The sequence below is a fragment of the Cariama cristata genome, unplaced genomic scaffold (genome assembly GCF_000690535.1).
Source record: "Cariama cristata isolate BGI_N322 unplaced genomic scaffold, ASM69053v1 scaffold30062, whole genome shotgun sequence".
In the NCBI taxonomy this organism is placed as follows: domain Eukaryota; kingdom Metazoa; phylum Chordata; class Aves; order Cariamiformes; family Cariamidae; genus Cariama; species Cariama cristata.
Genome location: NW_009603857.1, coordinates 44,864 through 57,192, shown reverse-complemented (window position 1 = coordinate 57,192; position 12,329 = coordinate 44,864). Strand labels below are relative to the sequence as shown.

General features: G+C 40.1%; 1 protein-coding gene across 1 annotated transcript in view; it reads left to right on the top strand.

The window, feature by feature from the left end:
- LOC104157862 (forkhead box protein N3-like) overlaps nucleotides 1-11,880 on the top strand; it is a gene marked incomplete at its 5' end in the record, with an annotated part of 22,710 nt that extends 10,830 nt beyond the window's left edge. The window contains 3 exons of the mRNA XM_009695365.1: nucleotides 530-638; nucleotides 8,727-8,750; nucleotides 11,331-11,880. Of these exons, the coding sequence (XP_009693667.1) occupies nucleotides 530-638; nucleotides 8,727-8,750; nucleotides 11,331-11,880 (683 nt within the window). The remainder of the gene's footprint in view (nucleotides 1-529; nucleotides 639-8,726; nucleotides 8,751-11,330) is intronic.
- Between the last annotated feature and the right edge of the window lie 449 nt (nucleotides 11,881-12,329).

Sequence of the window (12,329 nt, the reverse complement as noted above, 5' to 3'; positions counted from 1 at the left end):
CATTTGTAGTTAATATTTTATTTTGCAGGAGACAGAGGCCAAAAGGTTGCTGCTCAGAAAGTAAGCTGGGGTGATAAAAAGCTGTGACCTGTGTTCTTGCAGTGAACTGCTTATATTCTGTTTATCTGTAAAGGGTCAGTGTTTCTTAGTGTAGACAAAAGTTACTTCTATGCTTACAGCTTGTTTTGTAAACACATGCATTCCCAGCAGAATGGCGATTACAAAACAAAAGTGATAAGGTTGTACAAGGAATGATCTGCAGCAACTAGGTCAGGCAGTGGCTTCCACAAGCCATGTTACCATTGGTTGCTGTTAAAATTTTTGACATGAAAATAGCGTTGGAAATAGCATGGCATTCGGAAGAGTTGAGGCTAAGATGTTCAAGGTAAGCAGTGTACTACACGAGCCTCTCTAATGTTTTCTCAATTCATTGAAAAGTTCCACATTTTGCTCCTACATTTTTCTAACTTTTCCTTTAAAAGAAAAAATATTCTTTTTTTGTTTTGTTTTGTTTTGTTTTGTTTTTCAGTTCCTCCAGGAGTGATACAAAATGGAGCTCGAGTTCTGAGTAGAGGAATATTTCCTGGAGCCAGGCCGTTGCCAATCAACCCTATAGGAAGCATGGCTGTTGCAGTAAGGTAAGAGTAGCTCACTGCGGGATCTTCATGAAATAAATCAGTATTTTGCAGAGAATGTAAAAGTATTTGTGAGCTCTGGTCAACAGATACTTTGCTGCTTGCTAATGCTTCTGAGGTTCTAAATGAAATAAAACCCTGCCACGTAAAATTCTTGGGTTATCATTCTTTGCAAGATAGTCATGGCATGCCTGTCTGTTGCACACTGGTTTGTAAAAAGCAGTTTTATTTTCACTAGCAAATTGTAGACAGTTTATGGTGAGAACCTCCTACAGTGACCTGTTTTTCTAAGTGCAGATGCCTTTTCCTGCCCCTCCTTACTTCCCTCCCTCCCTTTTCCTAAAGACCTTTTCCTGGATTAAATACCAGTGAGAAGAATATCAGAAATATTAAAGCAAATTCTGAAAGATACCTGAACATACAGCTGTCATTTTGTTATTAATGTAGGTCTTTGTGAGGCAGTTTCTTTCACTACAGTTTCTATTTCAAGGTTATACTGCAACATTCAAGGGTAAAATGTTGTTTGAAGATACTCAACTTTTTCAGAAAGCAGGGCAGTAAGAGACATCTAGTGATGGCAATAAGAACTGTGGTTCAGTGGTTTGCTTTACTTGAAGCGTTGATGTTTTATTGGTGGAAGAACAGTTTGCCTCAGGTGTAGCTCCATTTTCAGTCAGTCACAACGGAGATTAATTTGGTCAAGTGTACTGTCTGTGCCCTTCTCTTTCAGAACTCTCTGTATCTGCGAAAGCTATTTCAGCTCAGGCATTTGGGCATTCTGGATGGGGTTTCATAATTAGCACTGACCCTGCTTTGCTGGGCTGTTCCAATTACGCCCTCTGATCTCAGTAAATGGCTGGAAGGCAGTGAAATAAAGTTATCTTGATAGCTACTTACTCCGTTATTATTTTCTTGGAATTTTTTTCCCATTTGCTCTTTATTTTTTAATCCCTTTTCAGAATCAGTGTCTAGCCCTTTGGGTGCTAGTATTTCCATCCAAGAAATGGGGGTGGAGTGGGGGAAGAGAGACCTATGATGTTCATATACTCTTGATGCCTAAAATGCATAGAGGGGAAGATGCTAATTGGAGTAAAATCCTATTTTTTGATGGGCAGCTGTTTCAGCTGTTTTTCAGATTTGCTACACTGAAGGGATGCAACCCTGAGGATCATCCTCCAGAAGTCTGCAGAGTTCCTCTCCATCTCTCTTTAGCACAGTCTGGCCTTGCTAGCAGTGGAGGTCAACCGTCTTCTGTAGCTTTGCCACTGGCTTTAGCCAGGACTTGTATTCTGTTCCAATGGGGACTGCAGAGCTGTGGGACTACTGGATCATTAATTATATATAATTTTTATGAGGTGTCCAAGCTAAATGGAGGATGTAGTGCTCTGAATATTCTCTCTTGAGTTTATCTGCATTTTCTGCTTAGACCCTGTTTCATAGTCAGGGTTGACTCAAGAAGGAGATAGAACTGTTTTTCCTTCCAGGCCACTTAAAAACTTCCTTCTAGGTAAACATCCTCAAATTGCTATGCTGTAAGGCTGTATATCGTTAAATTTTACGTGTTTTCTGAGAACTACTACTCACGTTTTTTCCCAGCAGGTAGAACAGGATTTTTACCAGCTACCTGCTAATGTAGATTTGGGAAATTAGGGATTTTACCCCTTCCTTGCTTATGTTCTTTTTGCTCTGTCTCAGAGAAAACCATTTATAATTCGTTAATGCAGGCATTTCTAATTCTTTTTGTTCCGTTCTCCAGCCTTAAGCAGTATTAGAAATAGCTTGCTATGAATATATTCCTAGTCTGCATGATGTCTGCTCATATTTAAGGGCTCCTGCAATATCCCCTCTTCTAATTCTTGAAGGGAAGGGAGTGGGCAAGAAGAGGCGTTGAAAGCTTTTGAGAAGTTAGGGGACTCTCTGCAGTAGAGCAAGTGCAGCAGTCAGTTTTGTTTTGTATCTCTCAGCGATAGTAAGTTTCAGAATTTCTTTAGGAAGAAGGTCAGTCTGGATGCACAATGCCTCTTAGAACATCATCTGGTCCTCTCAAAGCTGGATGCTTCTGTTATCGGTTACTGTAAAAATGACACCCTTTTTCTTGGTGCTTACCCCTCTTCTCAGATACACAGGGCTATATAGGACTTGTGTCGAGCTTTCATGGCATCTCATGAGAATAACTTCTGCTTATCTTGTGCAGCAGGGGGAATCTACCACAGCATCCATGCAGCTGCCTTCTTCGTAAGGTCAGGACATGTGGATTAGATGAGTGGACAGTGAGGTGGATTGAGAACTGGCTGAATGGCAGAGATCGGAGGGGTGTGATCAGTGGCACAGAGTCTAGTTAGAGGCCTGTAGCTGGTGGTGTTCCCCAGGGGTCCATTCTGGATCCAATCTTGTTTAACCTATTCATTAATGGCCTGGATGAAGGGATGGAGCATGACCTCAGCAAGTTTGCTGATGATGCCAAACTGGGAAGAGTGGCTGATACACTGGAAATCTGCGCTGCCGTTCAGCAAGACCTGGACAGGCAAGAGAGTTGGGCAGAGAGTAACCTGATGAAGTTCAACAAAGGCAAGTGTAGGGTCCTGCACCTGGGGAGGAATAACCCCGTGCACTAGTACAGGCTGGGGGTCGACCTGCTGGAGAGCAGCTCGTCGGGAGAAGGACATGGGAGTCCTGGTGGACAGCAAGTTGGCCATGAGCCAGCAATGTGGCCTCGTGGCCAGCAAGGCCAATGATATCTTGGGGTGCATTAGGAAGAGTGTGGCCAGCAGGTCGAGGCAGGTTCTCCTCCCCCTCTACTCTGTCCTGGTAAGGCCACATCTGGAGTACTGTGTCCAGTTCTGGGCTCCCCAGTTCAAGAAGACAACTACTGGACTGGACAGAGTCCAGCAGAGGGCAATGAAGATGATGAGGGAACTGGAGCATCTCCCTTGTGAGGAAAGGCTGAGGGAGCTGGGTCTGTTCAGCTTGGAGAAGAGAAGACTGAGAGGGGATCTCATCAATGCTTATAAATACCTTAAGGGCGAGTGGATGTCAAGAGGATGGGGCCAGACTCTTTTCAGTGGTGCCCAGCCACAGGTTAAGGGGCAACGGGCACAAACTGAAACACAGGAAGTTTCATGTGAATATGAGGAAAAACTTCATTACTTTGAGGGTGGCAGAGCACTGGAACAGGCTGCCCAGAGAGGCTGTGGAGTCTCCTTCTCTGGAGATATTCAAAACCCCCCTGGACATGGTCCTGTGCAACTTGCTGTAGGTTAACCTGCTTTGTCAGAGGGGTTGGACGAGATGATCTCCAGAGGGCCCTTCCAACCCCAACCATTCTGTGATTCTGTTGCAGTTAAGAGTAGGAGTACAGCTCACACAGAGCTGTCATTCCTGCACAGAGGGAGATGGTCCAGTCAGGCTGGCAGAGGATGTTTTTAGACCTGCTCAGGTGCAGGAAGGTTGATTTCCCCTTCCACCTTTCACCAGGAGGGAGGCCTGCTGGGCAGCCACAGGAGGTGCTGCAGTCTTCTGTTAGTTATCTGCAGAAGTTATGAGCCTCTGCCTCTATATTGAGAAGCCAGACAGCTTCTTTCCACGAAGTTTTTACTCAGAGGTATATTTTCTTGAGAAGAGTTCCTTTGGTGCTCTAAATGAAAGGCCTAAACCAAAGAAAGGTGGTTTTCGTCATTCATATAGGGGACCTCTAGCATTTTCTTGATAGTGGATCCCTGCATAATAAATTAAACCTCTTAAGTGGTTTTCTTTAATTACCATATGTAATGTAAGGTGCTGGTCTTCTATTGGCACTTCCTTGCTGTCTGAGCTGTTTATTTCATTTTGGTATTTATTTCTTCAAATACCTTAATGGTCTTTGGTTTTGTTGTCCCCCAGACTGCCTGCAAATAACTTGCAGTTTGTTGTCCTGTTGTGCAGATTGCCATTAGTGTCAAAACACAGAAACAAAAAGTTGGTCTTGGATTAAATTTGCAGTTGTAATTAGGTGGAGTGTTTTGACTAATCTGTTACTCAGAAAGGAGGCCAAAACCATAGCATTGGACTAAGATACCGAAATCTGTGATTTCTGATGTGTTAGCTCCCATCGTTTGGAAATTTTGCTGTGCCATTCTTCTTCAACAGTATGACTGACTGTATTAGCATATTTTGTTCTTCACAAGGTATCGATGTGTTGCTGTTCCCATGTAATTACATGTAATTACTTTATTTTTTATATATAAAATAAAGTACGGTTGAATTAAGTAGTTTGGATTAAAAAACCCTACTGAAAAGTATTTAACAAACACGACAAATTCACCACTTTCCATGAATAAAGAATAGCAATTGAGGAGAGCATCATTATGTTGTAGTGCATTTGGCTTAAATTGCACAAATAGGCCTTTCGTTCCAAACTAATCTACAAATGGAAAAGGCATCCCACACTATTTTTACTTTGAAAATCATCCTCTGGTGTTAAATCTCACAGCAGAGTGTAATTGGATGTGTTTTGACAGTAGCTTTTTATTTACTTTAAACCACCATTTTTAGGTTGTTTACCATCCATATTTTCCATGTTGTGGCTGACAAGTCTAAGACCCACCCAAAGACAGCAGGGGAAAATAACGCTTCAAAGCTGCACAGCGTGTAGCATGTCTCTAACATGAGATCCATCATACATATTTTTGGCAGACCATATCCCCATACAGTTCTCCGAGAGAATCTAAAAGCAAATGCAGTGATAGTCTGGGTATGTAGAAAATAAAATACTGACTTACAAAGGTATTAAATGAAAGCAGGCAAAGCCAGTAGTGGCTCACAGGCAGCAAGGAGTTGGTTGTGCTTTGAAGGTGAGTTCTTGCTCTTACTGTATACTTCTGTTGGAAAATACCTTTTAAAGGTTTACTTAGAAGGACTTCTGCATCCACTTTAGTCGGCATAGTCTCTGTCAAAGTGGCCAACACATCTGCCAACGTGCATCTTGGCAAGGTGCACGAAGCTCTATCATATATAATCACCTTACGTTACACCAGCCTTTGGAAGAGCACAAGCTTGAAAGATGATATAATATCAGAGCTGTTGGACCTACGATTTCAGTACATTCAGCAGACAGCCCCCACCATGATGTTCGTAATTTTCTTTGGTTGTCAATAGTGCATGAGTGGTTTTTGTCTATGTCCACGTCCTGCCACAGTGGAGTAGACGTACTGAGCCTAAGCCTCACCTGCCTGGTGTGGGCAAATCCACTGAAGTAAGGTTGATGGAATTTCACTCCACAAGGAATCTCACCAGCTGTATGGCATAGGCCTTGTAATTTGGTCCAGGTTATTCTGCAAAAGATGTTTTACAAAATATCGCTGGTAATCTTTATGTATTAGGTCTTTTTTTCTTTTCCTCTGCCCCATATGTTCACTGCTACAGGGGCCAGATGGGCTCCCAGGGAATCCAGAGTTTATGAAGCTCTGGTCTTCAGTGTATTTTGTACTGTGTAGGCCATGCTTCCCCATTTTTTTGGCCAGATTAAGATGCTGTTAGTCCTGGCCAGTGGGGCTTAATGGCCTTTTCAGTGGTCTGTTCTGATGGGGAGGCCAAATGAAAACCCCATCACATAACACTAGTCAGCGAGTGCGTGTGAGGTGGAGGTGAAAAAGAAGGAAGAAAAATTTGCAGCCACCTTGGTGGGAAACCTTAAGGAACAGGTAAAACCTTTAGGATTTGGGAAGAGCTAAGCAGAGCCAGTCCCAGTAAAGATGCTTTGGCTGGATTCGCCATTCTCTTTGTTTGTCGATGCATCAGAAATGTCAGGATGGAGGATAGTGTAGACTTCATTGCTTAACTGCCTTTTTTAGCTCGTATTTCCCCAGAATGAATCCAAGCTATTGTTTCAGGCTAATTGAAAACTTAGGCAAAACATCTTTATATGCCACTTATGCCTAGGTAACAGGTTAAATTACTTTTGCTAGTATTTGTTAGAAATACTAAGGATTTTTATATTATTGCAGGTTAAAAATAAAAATTAATGGGAAATTACTTGGGTTTTTTCCCTTTTTTGCAATTCTCCTTTCTCACCAAACATTTGTAGCTTCTCAAGGAATTTCACAATTATCTGTAAATTGCAAACACAAGCTTCCCAGGAAATTTCCCTAAGTAAAAAAATTTTCCATTCAATTTTCCAAAACAAAATGTTCCCTCTTCCTAGGGAAAGCAAGTACTTTCTCATGCTGGCTTTAGTTTTTGCTTATTTTTTCCTCCCTTAAAGCAGCTATTCAAGCAGTGATTAAATAAACCAAACATAAGTAACATGTGCAGCATAGATGCCAGAGCATAATTATATACTTGCATTATCTGTGAATGATTATTTTTACTTAGGCAAAGGAACTGGTAGGTACTTCCTTTTATGAATTCTTAGTTGTATATTCCTGATGTTCTTGCTTAGTACTGGCATGATCAGCTTAACAAACCCCAAATCATCCTTGTTGCATTGCATTCCCCTTCCCACCTGTAACAGGCAGGATGAGTTATCCTTGGGAGCTGAAGGAGTCCTTTAGTAACTAAAGGACAAAAATACTGGCTGACTTGATTATTCTTTTTTGCAAAATGCAGAGGGCTGCATTTGTCTTAACTTCAGATCTGCTGTTGATACTGACAAAGTGCTCTTTCTGCTGGCAGTTCATGACTCACATTTACTGTGGTCCTTTGCATAGAATTATGCTGTGAAGTACCTTTGTCAGAGCTTCTATCAATAGCATGACCGACTTGTTGACTTTTAACTCAATAATCCCTGATAGAATCTCATCATACAGCAAGTGAGCAGCAATTACGTTTCATATGCTTGCTCATCCTCCTGTCTGCTGGTATGTAGTGGTTTTAAGTAACAGTTCAACTACCTGTAGTTAAAAGTTCTGACTGTCCTGAACTTCCTTTTGAAATTATGTTAAATTATTTTTCAACAAAACTTTTTGCTGTTTGCAAGTAGACTGTGATTACCTATTTTTTTTTTAAAGCTGATTGATAGAGAAATTTAAGGAAGATATGTCTGCCCTTCATAAAATGACAGAGACTTACTTTCCTCTCATACTGAGGAAGACCCCTTTGAAAGGCAGAGGCACTAACACTGTGCAAAGGACATTATTTCCTTGCTGACTTGAAATCCAGCTGCTGTGAGTCCCATCTGGCTCCTGATGACATTAGTAGCAGAGCTCCTATCTATTAACAATGGGAATGGAGTCAGGCTTTCAGAAGTCCAAACTTACCTCTGCAGTGCTTGAGGGTTGTGTCATTGTGCTATAGACAAATTGAAATACTTTAAGAAGAATCTGTGCATGCTACTTTTATCTGTCTAACTATGGTTAAGATCCCTCAAGCAAATAAAATAGTCTATGTCAGTAGGATGAAAAGCTCTAGAGACTGTCGCATGGACTTCCCTGAGAGGGCAAGCTACTGCTTTAAAACATGTGAAAATATGTCAGTTTTTGGAAATTTTGAAATAAAGTTCTGAACAAAAAAATGGGGAAAAAATAAGGTATTACTTGAAATACATTTCCCCTCATTGTTTTAGTAAGCACAGAATTCTTAAATATCTTTTCTTCCCCTCTGTAATTTAAAAATAATCCAAACATCAGAGCAAACACTCGTTTTAAAAATCTATTATTGTTTCAGTAACAAAGTTAAGAGTTACAACCGGAACTGTGAGCAAAAATAGATTAAGCTGGCCAAAATCTGTCCCCTGAAACTCAAGGGAGTTCTGTCCACTGATGATCTAGATTGAACTAAGTAGATCACAGATTCATATCTTAGTGGGTATGTGACTGTATAAGAGCAATATAAAGCTTTAGAATGTCTCAGAAGCACGTGCGGAATATGAATGGCTTAGAGATTAGTTTATTCAACTCTAATCTACTAATATCAATTATAAGTAATTCTTCATATCTTATGTTTGAGCTATTGTGTATCGAGATACAAATCAGATTAATTTACTTTCAGGGTACATGACTTTTGATGTTATGAATATCCTAAAACATTCTGCCATATAACTTTTTCATTTCTGTGAATATCCTTTGCTAATTCTGTCCTTGACCTGCTTTCTCTTCCTTTTTATATTTCCCCAAGCAGAACTGGTTGGAAATCTTTCAAAATGTAAGTGAAAACCAAAGATTTTTCTGAGATGCAAATGCTATCCATTTCCTGACCAGTTCCACCATAGATGCCTTTCTTCTGAAATGTATTGGTATTTCCTTTCCTCCCTTTTTTTTAAGTGATTTCTTTTTTTGCACCTTTCTGTGGACTTCGTTTTTCTTTGTCATCATCCCTATCTGCAGTCACTCCCTGTGAGATGCTAACCCTATAGTAGTACACCTTCCCCTGGGACATCGCTTCTGTAATCTCCGGGCCTTTCATTCTATTTTTATGCTTTTTTGAAAGAGTTGGGATCTGGAGTAAGTCCCATGGGCAGAGCTTTTGAATCCAAATTATAGCCCCTTTATGTAAAAGCAAACACTAGGGACTCAAGAGCGGGGCAAATCAGGGATGTCTTTTTGGCATGTGGTTGCTCTGCTTCATGGAACTGTAGCTTTCCTTTTATTGATAGTGTCTCAGTACAGACTAACAAATAGGAGTAGTTCTAATAACATGAAAATGGGCATCTTGATTTGAATCCCATTTGAGTTCCCACCTATTCTGTCCTGTGTTTGTTTCCTTGGAGCAAGAATTTATTGCTATTTTTTAATGGAAAATTAGTAGCATGTGATTTTTATTGAGCCACATTGCTCTGACTATTAGCTGCCTAGTAAAATGAAGTAACTTTAATTTTATGCTAATTTATGATAATTTTTAAGATCTTGAAATGTAAATTTATCCTAAAAACGAAGAATCTGTCATTTAAAATGCATCACATGCTTCCTTGTAATGACTGATCTTAAGGAGTTGGTTATAAATTCACCTTACAACTAGTTTAGTATGGATGATTTCTTCTTTTAAGCATTTGGCATCCTCTAATGACAACCCCTGCAGTGGCAAACCATCACAGAGTAAATGCAGCTGGCTTGCTGCACAATCGTGAATGACATTGCATTTAGTTATTAATAATTGAAGGAGCTTTGTGTATTCCTTCTGGGTTCTGTATATAATTTATGGATCATAAAGCTACTCGAAAATCTAGGGGAAAATAATTTTGTTGAGCAAAAGGAGTTGGCAAGAGGCTTTCTTTGCTAATAACTGGGCCATCTATTGTATATGTTTCTTTGAAAATCCTGTAAATAGGAACATTTGGAATGACTGATTAATTTGCTACCTTCTAGCATTGTCCTGTCACTGGTTCACAAAAGCTTGTTTCTTATTTCTGCAAGCTCTACAGACAAGAGCATTTAGATGAATAGGAACTGTGGAATTATATACCACTCTTATATTTTCCACCTTTCAACCTTACCTTTCAGAAATGGATAATACTCTGTTGTTTCTTCTATAAGGAAACCAGATGTGAGGTGATTACCCAAAACCTAAAGCACTTTCCCATTTTTTAAGTAGAAGAGCAGTAATACTCTGGACTTGCCACTGTGCCATTCCTGTTAAGAAATATCTGTGTTCAGTGCATGTGTTTAAGCAAAGGTTTTAATCCGACACTGCCATGAGTGCGCAAGAGCACTCTAGTGATAGCATGAAGATGGCAAGAGTAGATTTTAATGCAGTTTATCATGTGGTAGTTTAAACAGTCTTGCTTGTTTGTGGGGTTTTTTTAGCTGATAGAGGGGTTCAAGGCTGGTGAACTGGCAAGTAGCAATGATGATGCCTTTACTCAATGGTGAGCATCCTCCTCTCTAGCAGGAATTAAGCACTGCACAGGGTCAGTCCCTTCTTAACAGACTTGCAAGTGTTGTATTCTGTATTGTAAAGTCAGTGGCAATGGTCTAATACTTTCCAGTGCAGAAAGGAACACTGTTAGTTTTTAAATATATTGTGCTGCAGTAGTTGCCACAGCACCAGGTGCTATAAAATCAAAGGGGAAAATGACAACTTCTACGGCAAAACAAGATTATTTTTTTCTACTGTTTGTTTTTAAACACCTTGTGATATTTTGTTGGCAGCTTGTGGCTTAAGATTATATTGCTTTTAAAATTATTCATGAACTGATCACAATCAGAAATGTGACTGGACCTGGGTTTTATACTTAGTTGCTCCTTCTGTTGGAAAGAGTCCTAAATGGAAGCTGTGCTACTTTCAGGTTAAACATCTCCTACCCTTGGAACACTAGGGCTGGAAAAGAGTCTTTGAGAGGAGGCAAAGAAGTACTCCAGAAAGCTAGTGTCTCTTCCCCACGTTTTTGGTAGTATCATTTTATATGGAAAAGGGGAAAGGATATTTATGCAACTCATCAGAGTTTATTTAATGTCCAGTAGATAAAATAATGGGGTTTTTTCTTTTTCATTTTTTTGGAAGTGTAAACTATTAGTTGAAATGTCAGTCAGGGCTGTTCAGACATCATTTGTTTGTAACCATTCCCTACTTGCCTCTACCTCTCGTGCTGTTACATGTCTTTTGGCTTGGTTTATATGTGGGGTCTGATCCACAAGCAGTTTGAGTCAGACTGTGGAACCAGCTTGCATGGACATTACTTTGATAGTCATAATTTTAGATTATCTATCAGTTGGCTTTATCATCTTTTGCACTGAAGCAGGATGACATTTCTGTGGCTTCTAAGACTGCTTCAATTTGTTTTTACAGGAATGGAATAACAAACTGCCGGATGCGGACAGAAAGCGAACAGTCCTGTGGCTCTCCAGTTGTTAGCGGTGACCCAAAGGAGGATCATAACTACAGCAGTGCCAAATCTTCCAACCACAGGAGCACATCACCTGCTAGTGACTCCGTTTCCTCTTCCTCTGCTGACGACCAGTATGAATTTGCAACTAAAGGTAGCCAAGACAGCAGTGAAGGAAGTGAAGTTAGCTTCCAGAGCCACGAGAGCCATAGTGAAACAGAAGAAGAGGACAAAAAGCAAAATCGGAAGGAGACCAAGGATTCTTTAGCTGACAGTGGGTATGCATCCCAGCACAAGAAAAGGCAACATTTAATGAAGGCGAAAAAAGTACCAAGTGACACACTGCCTCTTAAAAAGAGACGTACAGAAAAGCCCCCTGAGAGTGATGATGAGGAGATGAAAGAAGCAGCAGGATCGCTCCTGCATTTAGCAGGAATTCGATCATGTTTGAACAACATCACCAATCGGACGGCAAAGGGGCAGAAAGAGCAAAAGGAAACCACAAAAAATTAGAACAAATCAATGATTTGTTTGAACTTACAAAGTTTTGTTTCAGCACGTCAGGTGAATTCTAATGATTTGTGGCAATATCAGCAATTTTTTCCTTTTTTTTTCTTTCTATTTGTTTTTGTTTTGTTTCTTTCTTTTTTTTTCTTTTTTTTTTTTTTTTGGACCCTTAAGATTTTTATTTTTAAAGGAGATTGAAGCCATAGAACTCATACTGACACTCAGCTAATTTACAAAAGCTTTTCATTACCTGAAGACAAAAAGTTAACAAAAAAATAAGCCAAAATCGCCATTGCTTTCTCCGGCTTGTCAAAAATGCATGGTTGAATACGCAGTGACATCAACATTAATGTGATGGGAGTAAAATTGGGCACTTGGAAATCCCTCCTATACTAGAAGAGCTGTGCATAATTTAGTAATCATTCAGGCCTGGCCCTTAAGAATTTTTTTTTAAT